The 17,013-nt window shown below is 37.6% G+C and overlaps 1 protein-coding gene across 8 annotated transcripts in view; it reads right to left on the reverse strand.

The window, feature by feature from the left end:
* Positions 1-1,699: 1,699 nt before the first annotated feature.
* LOC106874302 (ectonucleoside triphosphate diphosphohydrolase 4) overlaps positions 1,700-17,013 on the reverse strand; it is a 57,045-nt gene continuing 41,731 nt past the window's right edge. For 6 of the 8 annotated variants that reach the window (XM_089362369.1, XM_089362365.1, XM_089362367.1 and 3 more), the window contains 6 exons: positions 16,599-16,750; positions 15,687-15,847; positions 13,652-13,976; positions 12,648-12,730; positions 10,103-10,264; positions 1,700-5,774 (listed from right to left, as the gene is read on the reverse strand). In XM_089362369.1, coding sequence (XP_089218495.1) covers positions 5,384-5,774; positions 10,103-10,264; positions 12,648-12,730; positions 13,652-13,976; positions 15,687-15,847; positions 16,599-16,750 — 1,274 coding nt within the window. In that variant the 3' untranslated portion in view covers positions 1,700-5,383. Of the gene's footprint in view, positions 5,775-6,652; positions 8,066-10,102; positions 10,265-12,647; positions 12,731-13,651; positions 13,977-15,686; positions 15,848-16,598; positions 16,751-17,013 lie in introns of those variants that run through there. The other 2 variants (XM_014921986.3, XM_014921987.3) reach the window with 2 other exon arrangements.

The raw sequence follows: 17,013 nt of genomic DNA on the forward strand, positions 1-17,013 counted from the left end.
TTGGTCACTCTATGACTGGACATCTATTTAATAATTCTCTGAATCCATATATTACACTACAAATCTATACACAGACACGTATATATATTCATTTACTTGTTTCAGTCATCTGACTGTAGCCATGCTGGAGCACCGCCTTAAAGGGTGTTAGTCGAAGAAATTGACCCCAGGACTTATTCTTCGTGAGCCTAGTACTTATTCTATCGGTCTCTTTTGCCAAACCACTAAGTTACAGGGACATAAACACAGACACATAAATATATACATATGTATAATGGGATTCTTCCAGATTCCATCTACCAAATCCACTCACAAGGCTTTGGTCAGCCCGAGGCTATAGAAGACACTCGCCCAATGTGCCACACAGTGGGACTGAACCCAGAACCATGTGTGTATATACACACACATATATATACATGCATACCTATATATAGTATGTGTTGACATCAATCATAAGTTCGCTATCAATGGTATGTTGTGTGAACAAGAGCTTTACAAAAATTTCAGGAAATGTTACAATGTTTAAATAATTAATTTGATAATATGAATGAAAAAAATTATTCCATGAGTATAATTACAGACATGATTTAGGCGATATCTAGAATCCGGGGGAAATATTTTTAAACAATGGGCTGATCTCTGTGTGACTGCAAATATTACTTTTTGTTGTTTTTGTTTTTACATTGTTTATGGACAACAGAATCCTTGGCAAATTTTTGACAATAAGGTTCAACGAGAAGGGAACAGTACCATTTTTATTTATATCTTCATTTTTGCTGATGTTTACATCCTTTCCTTCACAGATACACATAAGTGATGCACACACACACACACACACACACACACACACACACAATGTTCATCTATATCAACCAACTGCTGATTTTCACTTAGCATATAATGTTAGTGGATGCCTGCTACTGATGAAGCTCAGAGAAGCAGAAATCTGGATTTAGCAATGTACCTGCTGAGTATTTTCCATCTGTTGCCGATATATTTCTTTGTTTTTTTTTTAACACTTTATATCTATAAGAGATGCTTCTGTCTTGAGATGAGTATTTTAGTTTAGAATGCTTTCAACAATATAGTTTCTTAATGCATCATAAACAGATTGCTGATTTAAAGAAACAATTTCCATCACGGATAATGAATGAATGTATATTATACAGATATATCATCATCATTGTTTAATGTCCATCTTCCATGCATGCATGGGTAGGACGGTTGACAGGAGGCGGCTAAGTTGAAAACTACCCCAAGCTACTGTGTCTGTTTTGGCAGGATTTTTACAGTTGGATGCCCTTCCTAGCACCAAGCACTCTGCAGAGTGGACTCAGTGTTTCTTATGTGACACTAGCACAGGTGAGGTTAGTTTTAGCTTGATTTTTACAGCTGGATGCCCTTCCAAATGCCAACCACTTCTAAGTGTGGACTGGATGCTTTTTACATGGCACCAGCACTGGCAAGGAATTTTGAGAAGGGCAGGGGGCATAACAGACTTCTGTAGTTTCTCTCAACAAAACTATCACATCAAAGGCATTGATCAACCTGGTGCTATGATAGAAAACATGTCATTAAAGTGCTACACTAGAGGATTGAACTTGGAACTATGCAGTTGCACCTACTGTATCTGAAATGTTAATTCTCTTAAAACTTAAAAACAAACATACACGAGTTTCAGTAAAGAAATAGACACTGCTTAAGAGATTTGAGCCAAGAATTTAATCAACTTTAGATGTAGTTTATCACTAGGTCAGCCTTGATCTAGTAGGCTTATGATCAAATCCATTCCTGTTGTGATCATCCCATACTTTTCCTTGTCATGGTCCATTTGACCACATTATTCCATGTGTGATTATTCTTAAGATGGTAAGGCATGATTTTGAGGGAGATCTCTTCAAGCAATTTCAGAGAGGTTCCCGCTTGGGTTCATAATTATCCTTAATTATACTGGTTGAGAAGACAAAAAGATAATAATTAGTACAATTGCATTATCTTTCTGACTGGCAATTTTAAAAAGTTCCGGAGAAGACAACAAATAAGCACACTTAATAAATTCCTTGCTCAAAAAAAAAAAAGAAATATCATTCAATGCCTGGATTTTAAGAACAATCTAATTAATAACGATGGCTGTAAAAATTTTTTAAAAAATACAATGTAATGAAATAATTTCATGTTGATCTGTCAACGAAATGTGACTCTAGGCAATTCAGAGTTGTCTCCCGTTCACATTTTGTCAACATTTTGTTTTTAACCAGTTTTGCCAATATAACCAATATAACTAATCATCACTTGGATGGTATTCTATATGAATATTTCCAAATGCACGATTAAGCAATGTTTATTTAGCAATTGGCCCACTAACACTAGAGCAATTTATGGAAAAATCGTACTGTAGTTCCACAAGGTGAAGATGTGTCCGGAGTTGTCTTCCTTGTTTGTCAAAAGTAATAGAAGTGAGCCATTAACTAATAATTATTGTTTTGTGTACTGCAGCCTTTGTTTTTTAACGCTTAGATCATTAAATATGCTCTTGCTTTATAACAGGGGTTCTCAACCACATTTATTTTTCTATCAAAGGACCCCTTTCATTACTATCTTATTCTGGTGTACCTCCATAGCCATTCAATGTTTAAAAACTAGTTTTATAGATAATTCTTTAAAAATTCTTTTGTTTTTCACACATTCTCTTGTGTAGGAGTGGAATATCACTATCTCAGAGAACAGGTTTCAGTGACCATAAATATTTTGAACCCTACTGAAGTCACACAAGGGCCAGATGACAATGGTAAACCAGAGGATGAATTAAGTCTATCATCTGAGGATAGAAACAGCCTCTTCCAGTAGGCTTCCACACTGTTTCTGCTGACCAAATTTCATTCACAAGACTTTGGTCAGCTCACAACTGTGGTAGAAGACTTTTGTTTAATTTGCTGTGCAGTGAAATCGAACTTAGAACCATGTGGTTGCAAAGCAAACTTCTTAACTACATAACCATGCTAGTGTTTAAGTAATAAAAAGTAATTCTCTCGTGTTGAATGTACTTATAATTCAGGCAATTCTTTTGGTATCTCAATATTGTGCCATCTTAGCCAAGAAATTGAATTTTCACACATTCCATGGTACTAATTATTCTTCAACTTACTCCATACAATACAATATATCAACCATTCATATTTCTAATCTAATAAAAAGTTTACCAAATTATAAACAATTTTTGATGATTGCATATATCCTTCAGCTCTATGATATGAGAACATGCTGGGATGGTTTCAAGTTTTCCTAATACCTTTTAGCAAATGGATTTGAACTCAGCAACACAGGCCAATAAAACACGAGTTAATCATACTCCACTGACAGAATCTTTAAATCATCAGAGAAAAATGCTTCATAGTATTCTATTATGGCCCTTACATTCAAATCCCATCAAATCCACTTTGCTTTCCCTTCAGGGTCAATAAAAACAAGTAACAATTGAGGACTGTGAATCAACTCCCTCAGTTATTCCCTCCCCTACGTTTGTGGCCTTGGACTTATGTAATAAATCAATTATGCTCTGCTGTTATTTCGCAGTGATACCCATGATACCTATTTAAAAAGCCATGTGGACTGCTTAGTGCCAACAACAAATGGACACTGTGCAGTGCTGATGACAAGATACACATTTTCAATTATTCTGATCACAAAGTCTGTTGCTGTATTGATTGATGGTAGTGACCAGTAACTCTAGTTACAAGCAAATACTGCTGGCTATCCTATCAGCATCCTGATGTAAATACTATACAAAGTGTCTCATGTCCCTCTCTTTCTCTTTCGGAGAGAGGCACAAGCACATACACAGACATATACACACACGGCAGTAACTTCTGCCTACCAAATTCAATCACAAAGCTTCGGTCGGCTCGGGACTATAGCAGAAGACACTTGCCCAAGGTGCCACACGGTGGGACTGAACCCGAAACCATGCAGCTGGGAAGCAAGCTTACTAATTGAAATTCAAACCCCCTAATTCCAGCCAACCAGCCAACCTAGTTGTTTATCGTCACATCTCTAACTTTGCTTTCTCATCTGAATAGTCAGGCTAAATCAAACAGTTGATATTTTAAATAGAATAGTATTTGGAAAAGGAAGGTGGGGAGTGTTTGCTTTGTAAAACGTTTGTTATCACTTTCAAGTTGGTTTTTCAATACACTGTGACACAGGAGAAATACAGAATAACATACATTGATCATGATTTCTCCATTTTCTCTCTGTCACACACACAATTGTCATTAAAAAATTGGAGTATAATATACACTATTCAGTATTTGCATTTCACCAGTACATATATACACATATACATACACACACACACACAAATATATATATCACAGACACAACAATCCAACAGTAAATAAAACTTAAACTTCATAGAACCAATACCCCAACAATGTATATGTGTGTATATATACACACATACAAATGCCCTAATATCCCACTATATGCATACAGGTGGCTGTGTGTGTGTGTGTGTGTGTGTGTGTGTATACACACATTATATATATATATATATATATATACACACACACACATATATAAAATACAACGCACATACATATACACATATTTTTCACTAATGTATGTGTATAAATGTTCTTCAATAGGGAAAAAGAAATCCAGATTTTTGTATATTTATGCATATACCTTGTGTGTGTGTGTGTGTGTACGCGCACACATGTCTAATATCACTTCAAGTTAAAAATGTTAGTATTTCACACACACACATATATATATATATATATATATATATATATACAAACACACAGAGATACACACACGTATATATATATATATGCACACACATGCCCACCACCACTACCTTTTTCACCACCAAAATCCCATCAATGCCACCAAATGATCCCTCCCCACCCATTTCCACACTATTATTATTTTGTCTCCAACAACATCAGTGGAATCACCTAAGAGAGGTAGAGAGGTGAAGGTCACCAATATTCTAATAGTAGTAGTAGTAGTAATAATTATAGTACTAGTAGTAGTGGTAGTAGTAGATAAAGCTCCTTTTAATAGTTGCTTTTGTTGTTGCCGATATTTGACAATTGTAGTAGTAGCTAATGCATAAACAGTAGTAGTAGTAGTAGTAGTAGTAGTAGTTGCTGGTGTTGTTATTGCTTGCAGCTGCTGCGCTTCTGTTGGGGTGTATTTGCAGCAACTACTGCATAAATAGAGGTAGCAGTGGTGAGTTGTTGGAGGTGGTGATGATGATGATGGTGGTGGTGGTGGTGATGGGGGGGCGGGGGGGGAGCAGCAGTAGCAGCAACAGCAGGAGGAGAAACTTTAAATGTGTTTTTGTTGTTGTTAGTTCTTAGTTATGCCGACACTGTTGTCATGAATAGTCGGAACTTTTGAAGTAGATCCCTCCCGTGGAGTCTCCCTTCGAAAGAGATTTGCCGCCGGAAGGCGAGGACTCGTCCAGCATGAAGTACGATGACGAAGACACCCGGTTCAGAGTGGTGCTGCCGCCGAAACCGGCGCTGAGTGCAATCGGGGTGGGGGACAGAGAGGAGTCGTGGAGCGACGAAGGCGGGGGCTGTGGTGACAGTGGCATAGAGGAGAGGGAGCGGAGGTGTCGCAACTGGCGCAGGTAGAAAATGACTGCCATTGCAACGAACAGAAAGCAGAGCACAATCAGATATTCATAGTAGAAGTGGTAAGACTGGTTGAAATTCCAGTTGGAGGCATGGCCTTTCTGATGCTGGGACATCTGCTCAATTTCTCTGCAAAATAAATTAAAATACATATCAATAGGGTATATGATGGTCATTTTCATAGTGTACACTTGGTTATTACAATGGCCCTACTAGTGTGGCATTATCATTATTCAAACATAAGCATGACTTCTCGCTCTTTTTTTTTTGTTAGGCATGTTGTTGTTGGCACTCCGTCGCTTACAACATCGAGGATTCCAGTTGATCCGATCAACGGAACAAGCCTGCTCGTGAAATTAACGTGCAAGTGGCTGAGCACTCCACAGACACGTGTACCCTTAACGTAGTTCTCGGGGATATTCAGCATGACACAGAGTGACAAGGCTGGCCCCTTTGAATTACAGGCACAACAGAAACAGGAAGTAAGAGTGAGAGAAAGTTGTGGTGAAAGAGTACAGCAGGTTTCGCCACCATCCCCTGCCGGAGCCTCGTGGAGCTTTAGGTGCTTTCGCTCAATAAACACTCACAACGCTCGGTCTGGGAATCGAAACCGCGATCCTTGTCAGGCATAGTGTATCAAGAATTAAATGATCCAATATCCTCATCTTTTTTTTTTAAGACAATAAGTTCTATGATTTACAAGAGATAGGTTTACCAGGTTAAACGACTGCCCAGAGGCTGCCTGATTGTTCCGAGTTAATATTGTTGTGTATACAGCCCCTTGTCAGCAATGACTAGACCAGGCTACAGTATATATTTACAAACAAATGGTCTTCATAATTAGACCTTCATCACTACTACCACCACCACCACCACCACACAAAAAATGATATACAATTTTGAAACAGTCACACATTTGAACTTGTAGGGAAGTGGTCATACATCATTAGGTGTACTCGCTTCCGTACATTAAACTTCTTGAAGAAGACAACGGAACGCAGATTCTGAACAACACAACAATATTTATTTACAGGGGAATTCGGTAGCTCGTCGCCTTCGGTTACTGAGACGCCGTCAATGAAGTTCGTGGTTATTTGTGTAGCTCTGGTGCTGGGTTGTGAGAGAGCCCTGTTAGACGTCTAGGCTCTAGGGAGATCAGCGAACAAAGAGAGTGAAAAGAAGCGCGAAAGCTTGGATGTCGATGACCACGCATGCGCATGAGACTCTTCCTGTATTCCTTCCGGAACGAGTCCCTGTGCATGCGTGGATAAACTCTCCGGAAATGTCGTCTGCTATAAAGGCGTCTCTACAAACTCATCTTTCATTTTTGCTTGACATTAAGTTCTCATAAGTTCAATCTTCAACTATTTTCTGCTATCTTATTCTCATATAGTGGAGGCATGTGGCTTAGTGGTCAGAGTGTTGGACTCATGATCATAAGATTGTGATTTCGATTCCTGGACCGGGCGATGCGTTGTGTTCTTGATCAAAACACTTCATTTCATGTTGCTCCAGCCCACTCAGCTGGCAAAAATGAGTAATCTTGTGACGGACCAGCATCCCGTCCAGGTGGGGAATATATATACGGTCCTCAGGATCCTGGCATGGCTTGAGAAGGAAACATTTATTTTATTTTTATATTCTCATATATATGCATATATATACTAGATGTATCCATAACCCGTTGGGTCATAACTACTCCGAGTTGAAAATGTCGATACATGGCGGCAAATGAAAAATTACTATTTTGAACTTAATGCAATAAAATTCTTAAATGATACAGCTCTCCTGCCTTTGGTGTGACAACATAAACATGACCAAGTGTTTCTTCTTTGAAAATGGTCAAATGGCCTTTAACATTTTTCTTTACTTTCTTTTTTGCAATTGTTTGTTACTACTGTTCCATGTGAATTACATGGGTACTTCAGCATAAAATAATGTTTTTGCAAAGTCATCATTGATGCACAATGAAAAGAATTCTGTCAATGTTGTTCTCATATGTCATTCATTGACAACCATATATATCCTCATTATTTCTGACCAATATTCTTTGTTCATCTGGTAGATGAATTTGCAGTCTCACTATTGCAGGGACTCTTTCATGCATTCAGAATCCTAAAATGGATGCAACTGCTTCAGATGGTCCAATATACCTATATCGACTAATTTCATAATCATTCTTTATTGGATCAACAGTTTGGTCATTTCCTTTCAGCATGTACTTGATGACGTACTTAGTTTACCTCACCGAAGCAACGATTTCAACGTTGCAGTGGCATTTGAATGCTCTTAAAAGAGTCTTATTATAAGGTACAATTCATTTGTTGCTGTTTGTTTTTCCATTCTTATGAGATTCAACTCCTCCCACTGCAACTGGTCTTTATCTAGTCCAGTAGTTCCCAAACCGTAAATTGGTGTGCCTTGGAAAAGTAAGATTATATTTCAAAATATGAAAAATTCACTAGAAAGTTCATATATAAATGTTGAAGTGGTAAAAAACTAAATACTAAGTTCTAAACTAAGAATTGAAGGTGGTTGTGTCATTCAATTCATTTAGGCTAATTATGGTATGACAGTGTTATTCAATTTTGAATCTGAAATTTCATAAGGATAAGAACTACATTAGCATCAGTCTATCCTCGAAATTGATGTCTTATGGACATATTCAGTGCATGACTATGTTTCAGTTTATTTCAGTCGTAGCCTCAGCAGTTTTCATTTCAATAATAAGTGTGAAAAATAAACTATTGAACTAAAACATACAATGTTGAGCTAAATCTTTAAATACGTCCTTCACGTACTGAGGCTGTATTTCAATTTTTTTTCATTCATATAGTGGCGAGAATTTTCATCTGTTCAATTAATTTTGAAAGACTTCTCAAGAGTCCGATAATATGTGACACGCTGCCACTATTCACAGCTCACTGGTCTCAGTCTCGGTTTGACTGTTAGTAATCTGTGCGTTTGTGTGAGACAATTCATATTAACAGACTGAATTACCCATAAAATGGAAAAGTTTATTAATGGGAAAACGTAACCATGACGATTATGAATCTGAAAGTGAACATTCGTCAAAAGCAACTAAGCATATTGATAATAATGCAAAAGCTCGGTCCACTCGTAAATATTGCAATAGTTATTTGAAGTTTGGGTTTCATTGGACTAGCAACAAAGATCAACCTTTCCCGCTGTGTGTAGTTTGTGTTGGAAGGTTATTTTACAATGCTCACATCTTCGATGTAAAGATCTGGATTATTTCCAAAGACTGCTAGAACAGCAATCTAAACAAAGAAACTATTTTGAGAAAAGGATGAATGCTTTTGAAAAGGCTCAAGTCGCATCTATTGAGACAGACTACAAACAAAATCACATAATTAGCCGAGTCAATTATCTTACCCGCTTGTAGAAAGATTACTAACAGAGACAAACTGAGACAAGTGACCAGTGAGCTGTGAATAGTAGCAGCATGTCACATATTATCGGACTCTTGAGAAGTCTTTCCATGTTAGGTGATGAAGCTGAGCAAGAAATAAGTAAGATTCTGCTCTCAAATAATACAATCCATAGAAGAATTATGGATTTATCTGCTGATATAGAGGAAAATGTACAGAACAAATTTCAGAACTCAGAATTTGCTCTACAGGTTGACAAATCAACTGACATTAGCAACAAAGCACAATTACTTACAATTATTCGCTTTATTGATGGTAACCAAATCATAAATTAGTTCCTTTGCTGTGAAGAAATGCCACTCACTACAAGAGGTCAAGATATTTTTGACATTTTATCTGCCTATCTCAAAAAATGGATTTTATCCTGGAATTCTTGTGTTGGAATATGTACTGATGGGGCACCATCTATGATAGGCTCCATTAAAGGTTTGTATCACTCGTACATCAGCAAAATCCTAATGTTATACGTTACTCATTGCTTCCTACATAGGGAGGTACTAGTTTCAAAAACAATACCAGTTGAATTAAAACAAGTATTAAACCAAGTTGTTGAGATGGTTAATGATATTTGTTCTCCTAAACACACAAAGATGTGTGTTAAGAACACCCAATATTAATTCAGCAACTAAGCTGCCAAGCTGGTGGAATTGTTAACACAATGAGCAAAATGCTTAGAGGCATTTCACCTGTCTTTATATCCTGGGTTCAAATTCAACCAGGCTCAACATTGACTTTCATCCATTCAGGTTCAATAAAATAAGTACCAGTTGAGCATTAGGTTGATGTAATTGTCTCGGCCACTCTCCCAAAATTGCTGGCCTTGTGCCAAAATTTGAAACCGGTATTAATTCAGCAACTGTGGTCTTTTAAGTGTCAGTGATCAAATTTGATCAACCAAGACTTAGAAAGTTAAGAGAATGATACAGCATAGTTGACTGCGACTGTATCCTTCCCCCTTAAGATCTGGTTGCAATTAATGAAATCGTGGAGGCTAGACAGACTTACCTGAGAGGCAGATATCTTGTGCGATGAATGAGGGCTCCCAGTGTCCATTGGACATCTTTACCATCAATCTTCTGTGTGGAGTAGAAATGGCGGTAAGTCCTTGGAAACTTCAAGCCATCGTGAAGAACCAGAGACATCCATGCTGCTTTGAAACACTGCAACCTACAAGACAAAGTTAATACTATGAAACAACTTCCATAGATTATAATGAATCATAAAACTGATCCATATAACATATTTTTTTCCTTAATTTTTAAGCAGAGATAAGAGATTAAGGACCTTTCGGGACAAGACAGAAGTCTGTTATTGATAGGACTTTTAGAGACCTTTTGGTCGCTGTCACAGGTTTCAAATTTTTTCAATTTTGTTCCAGTTGTTTTCAAATTTGGTTCACTGATTTAGTTTTGAATGCTAATTACAAAAATGAAATTCATTTTTGGCATAAATTAACAAATAAAAAGTTAATGACATTTAAAGTTTCCAAATTTTGTGGAATTTTAACTAATTAAAAACCAGCATTTATACACATGACCATAAATCTCACATTGGTGTCTGTTTTCATAGTAATAAGAAAAGCTGTAGTCTGCCCTGTTTTCATTGTAACCAGGTTGTTGTACTTGGTGTAGCTGTGATACTATCACCACCTCAAGTTTTGACAAGCGATATCATTTTGTGCCTGTTGTTATTTCTGTCTGTCGTTTTGTGAACAGGCAGCCATCACACAGAACGTGTACAACTTTTGATTCCTGTTTTCTGATTGGATTAAAAAACTATGAAACTTTGAACCTCTGGAAGATTTTCCTAAATTTTTCTGGGAATAAATGAATACCAAATTCAAATTCAGCAAGAAGAATTACATGTTTTGCAAACAACTTGCACACACAAGTGCTACAAGTCAAGAGCTCTGCATACTGGAAGCCAGCAAGTGTATGGGATCATCAGGAGAGAATGCGCGCCATTTTGGGGGCCTACCTCTCGATGGCATCAATGTACCAAATTTTAAAATGTTCACTTAATTTTAAAATTTCTAGATGGATAACAGCAATAAAAAAAAAACACAATTTTTATAGATGACAGAAATGCATGAGCTTAAATTTCACTTTTTATTCTACACTGCACCACAGCTGGCAGTGGTAACAGTTATGCAAAATACAACAGATATGGGCATTCAGAGCATGCACAAAACAATCAGAGATGAAATATACATTATTCATCATCATCATCATCATCATTTAACGTCCGCTTTCCATGCTAGCATGGGTTGGACAATTTGACTGAGGACTGGTGAAACCAGATGGCTACACCAGGCTCCAATCTGATTTGGCAGAGTTTCTACAGCTGGATGCCCTTCCTAACGCCAGCCACTCCAAGAGTGTAGTAGGTGCTTTTACGTGCCACCAGCACGAAGGTATTATTATTATTATTATTATTATTATTATTATTATCATTATGGCTGGATTCCAACCTATTCCACAGCAACAAGTCCATCCATCAAACTTTTCAGTGCAACATTACTACCTTGAGGTTCTGGATACATCCTAGGCCAGTGTCTGCAATCAAATTGTTGATGTAAGTGCGACAACATTTTCCTCTTCTTACATCACCATGAAGTGGATTCCACAAGACTAATTTGGATACTTCTAGTTCAGGGTGGCACATGCACTGCCTTTGCCTGATCTTGCTAACTTTTGGCAGGTTTCCATAAAGAAAAATCAAAACCGAACTTCATTGCAACTGTCAAATCACTGCTATTATATGGCAGTGAAACATGGACACTGACAAAGAAGTTATCAAATGGGTTAGATGGATGCCACACAAGGCTGCTACAAGTATACATATGGCAACGATAAGTTCCAGAAAATGGTGTCTCGAGGCAACACTAAGCAGGCTTTATATTACTTAAGCCTTATGATCTGACAAGAGATCTTCACTATCTCTGATTTTTATCAAAGTTATTGAGCTGTTGTCATTGTCATGCAGCTGTTGTCCCTGCCAGTATGGTAGGAATGTTTGCAGTGTGGTTCTGTTAAAAAAAAGAAATTATGGTTATGTGGTAAAGAAGCTCACTTTACCAACTACATGGTTTTGGGGGTTCTATTCCACTGCACACCACCTTGGGTAAGTGTCTTCTACTATACCCCTGGATTGACCAATGCCCAGTGAATGAATTTGGCAGTCAGAAACTGTGTATAAATTTGTGTGTGTGTGTGTATGACTTTGTATCCAGCCACACCATTTGACAACCAATGTTGGTTTGTTTACGTCTCCACAACATAGCTCTTCAGCAAAGGGGACTGACAGAATAAGTACTAGACTTTAACTCTTTAGCCTTTAAACTGTCCATATCCGACCCAAATATTCTTCCTGTTTTATGTTCAAATCAACCACATCTGGCCTCTCACACCCATTGTACAAGGTCATAAACAATCACATCATTGAAATTTCAAAGAAGAAGTGGAAAAAGAAGAAGTGGAAAAAGAAAAAGTGGAAGAAAAAGAATTAAATGACCAAAACTTAAAAAAAGTGGAGAAAATGAGATACATACTTGAGACGCAAAATATCAGATTTTGGATAAAGTTTCTTGAGGAACCATTCTTCCAATTTGGCCCATCTTGTAGCACAGTGTTTCTGAAATATATATTTAACAGAAATATTCTGTAGAAATTGTTAATGGAGAGAAAGAATGTGAAAAATATTTTCAGGTATTAAAACTGTCAACTACTTCTAGTTTTTCCTCTTGGTATGTGATGGAATCTGTTTTCTGTACATCGCCGATGTTTATTGCCCCCAGTGCACCTGCCACACACAAAAACTATCTTCCCAGTTAACCTTCCTTTGATATTACTGCACCTCTTAAGTGTCCATAGCTTACACCAAGTATATCTTACGGAGTTTCTACCTATGCCTTTTCTACAGATCGAGCAGGGCCATCTCCCTGAAGGGATTTGTCATTTGTCTGCCTTCCTACTTACTAAAACTTTGGTTTTTGCTAGATTGACTCTAAGGCCCTTTGATTCTAGACCTTACTTTCACACCTGAAACTTCTCTAGTTCTGGTAGTGACTCAGCTATTAGAGCAAGGTCATCAGCATAGAGGAGCTCCCTGTTATTGCATGGAGGATTATGCTGAATAAGAGGGGGCTGAGGACTGATACTTGGTGAACCCTACTTCTACCAGAATAATAATAATAATAATAATAATAATAATAATAATAATAATCTCTTACATTTATAAAATAATGGTGCCTTATATCATAATAATAATTTCTTATATAGGCACAAGGCCTCCTATTTGGGTGAATGGTACAGTTGATTAAATTGATCCGAGAATATAACTGGTTTTCACTTTTATGAGCCTTGAAGGATGAATAATAATGTCAACCCCTAATGAGCTCCAAACTCAGGATGCACAGCTAACACAAATGCTGCATGTCATTTTCTCCAACACTCTACCAGTACTACCTCTCCTACTTCACCACTTGTTACATAAAATGAAAGAAGAAAAAAACAGAAGACAGAAAATAAAGAAGAAAGAAATTGTCCTACATACAACTGAGATCTTGTCAAATATGTCTGCATTATAGTGCCCTCCAATGCGGTAGACATCTTCCATGGAATACCAGAACTCTGAGAAGCCATAAAATTCACTGTTGTGGAAGTTTATGTCTGACTGGTAAATACCGTTCATAGAGCAGGGTTTCTTCTGGCAGGGGACAGTGACATTGAGCAGGGGAAAGATGTTCCTACGGCACAGTGCATAGTCACCGAGCCCAATGAAAAAGGTCTTTTGTTGAGTGTTGGTCGCAGAAGTATAGAGTAGTCCCAATGGAAGGCAAGGGTCAGGAACGGGGCTTAGTTTGTCAAAGCCTTGAGAGCTAAAAGGAAGAAAAAAATAAATAAATGAAGAAACAAAGCTTAAATAAATACTGCTTTTACTGGCCAAGTTTCTATTTTTTTTTGGGGGGGGGGGGGTTAATAGGCATAGGTGTGGTTAAGAAGTTTGCAGGGCACCTTGGGCAAGTGTCTTCTACTATAGCCCTGAGCTGATCAATCCTTTGCGGGTGGATTTGATAGATGAAACAGAAAGAAGCTTGTCGTGTGTGTGTGTGTGTGTGTGTGTGTGTGTGTGTGTGTGTGTGTGTGTGAATGTATGCTTGTGTGTGTCAAACCGTCCAACCCATGCCTGCATGGAAGGTGGATGTTAAATGATGAAAGATTTAGTCAAACTGAGGCTATTGCAGATGACATTTGCCCAAGTTGTTGCATGTTGGGACTGGACCCAAAACCATGTAGTTGGAAAGCAAATTTCTTAACTATTACACAGGGTATCAGACTAACATAGAAAAGATCAAGCATTCAGTTTTGTCCCTGGTGCAATATTCTGTCTGTCCTCAGTTTTTTTTTTATTTTTAAGTAGTAGGAGTGTGTGTTGGCACTCCGTCGCTTACAACGTCAAGGGTTCCAGTTGATCCGATCAACGGAACAGCCTGCTCGTGAAATTAATGTGCAAGTGGCTGAGCACTCCACAGACACGTGTACCCTTAACGTAGTTCTCGGGGGATATTCAGCGTGACACAGTGTGACAAGGCTGGGAATCGAAACCGCAATTCTATGACCACGAGTCCACTGCCCTAACCACTGGGCCATTGCGTCTCCAGTAGTAGGAGTATTGTGTAATTAACATGTGTTTTATAAAACTGCAGTGCTGAATAATACAAGTCCAGTTTGGGTTTGATTGCATCAGTGGAAAGCTACTTCAGTAGACAACCTCTCAGATCAGGATCTCAAAATACTTCAATCAACCATAGCATTTAATCTGGGCCCTTGACTCTGACCGAGATGTGTATGATGGCTGGTGTACAATAGATCATTCAAAAGTCATTCACCATGCTCAGGCATCAGTCATCAGGTGAATGGATAGGAAATCTTACTTATGGAGAGTTTTAAGATGATAGAAGTTGCTGTTGGCACTCCGTCGCTTACGACGTCGAGGGTTCCAGTTGATCCGATCAACGGAACAGCCTGCTCGTGAAATTAATGTGCAAGTGGCTGAGCACTCCACAGCCAAATGTCCCTGAAATAATACCCTACCATTTAAAAAAAAAGTGGGGACATGAAAGATAACGGAAGTCCAAGACATCTCTAAAAAGAGAGTATGGTCATGATTTGAATGTTTGATAATTTGCCTGATCAATATTCAATCAGGCTTTACCTGAAATTACTAACAGCATTAGGAAAAATTTTTTAATTTTCCAACAAGACTCCCAGAAATTTGTGCCAAAAAAGACTGAGGTCAAGGAAACTGGTTTTGGTCTGCTTTGGCAAAAATTAAACGTTTAGATAAGTACATACATGTTAGGGGAGGAAAAAATAGGGAAGAGTATTTCAGGGTTGACTGAAATAAAAAAAACAATTTCTTTTTCTGGAAAGAATTATTTTGTTTCAAATGAAAGATCAATATCCTCTTTTCCCCACAGCATACTAACTTATCAAAACTCACAAACTTCACTGAACAAGGAATCAGGCTAATTGGTGTGTTGCACAATAGTGGAAATGCAGATTGATAGAGATAAATATTTACACACCTGTTAGTCCCATCGTTTAGCAACATTTCTTCATAACGCCGCCGAGCAGAGTTGGCCCCAAAACCCAGAAAAGTAGACACATAAAGTTGGTAGTTGTGGTCAAGATCAAAACTTCTACAGCCAAGATTAAATTCTGCCATTAAGTCTTTTGCCAAATCCTCCTATAACAAATAATAGAAAGAAAAAAAAAAAGATCAAAATTGATATAACACACAAATATACATATATCTGCCAAATTAGATTGGAGCCTGGTGTTGCCATCCGGTTTCACCAGTCCTCAATCAAATCGTCCAACCCATGCTAGCATGGAAAGCGGACGTTAAACGAACGATATATATATAATAATATTAGGAACAAAATCCAAAATTACAGGCAAAAACTCAATTAAAATCAATTTATAAAAAATTAAAATTGGTTCTTTTCCCTAAAACTATATATTTATATATATATATACACACAATAATGCCTCGATATGTGAGTTAATTTGTTCCTGGAGACTGCTTGTAAAGCGAAAACTCATAAAGCAGAGCAATAATTTCCCATAATAGCAATGTTATAAATCATAATTCATTCTCAGAAAAAATCTTACCAGTAAAATTTATAATAATCGTAAATAAATGGCAATAAAACAACAGTAGAATGTAATGGCCTGAAATTCGTGGGGAGGGGACTAGTTGATTACATTGTCCTCAGTGTTTCACTGGTACTTAATTTATCGACCCTGAAAGGATGGAAGGCAAAGTCGACCTCGGCAGAATTTGAACTCAGAATGTAGCAGCAGATGAAATACCACGAAGCATTTTGCCCAGTGCGCTACCGATTCTGCCAGCTTGCCACCTTAAGTAAATAAATAATAATAATAATAATAATAATAATAATAATAATAATAATAATGATGAGAACATGGAATACCTTGGTAAAATCAAACTTCACACTTTTGATAACCTCAAAGGCAATCTGCATGGAACCACCACCCATGTCAATAACACCAACTGTTCGCCGCCTAATGTGAGGTGTCACACTTCCTGTTTGACTAGAGACGTCAACAACTACAAGAGGATGATCTATAAAAAAAATAAAAGAGAGAGAGAGAGTACAGATATAAATAGCGGAATAATGTTTCAAACTGAGAGCACCCAGAGAAATCAAAACTTTGGAGAAGAACTGCCTTTGAACACATTTAGTTGCAAAGTGTTTTGACATCATCCAAAGAAGAAGCAAAAAAAAAAAAAAAAAAAAAAAAAAAAACACCCCCACACCACCGAAAAAAAACAAAACAGGGGAACAAACACTGAAGCAAATCACTGAAACAGAAAGTGAAGCAGGG

The sequence above is a fragment of the Octopus bimaculoides genome, chromosome 14 (genome assembly GCF_046866305.1).
Source record: "Octopus bimaculoides isolate indiv1 chromosome 14, ASM4686630v1, whole genome shotgun sequence".
NCBI classification, from domain to species: domain Eukaryota; kingdom Metazoa; phylum Mollusca; class Cephalopoda; order Octopoda; family Octopodidae; genus Octopus; species Octopus bimaculoides.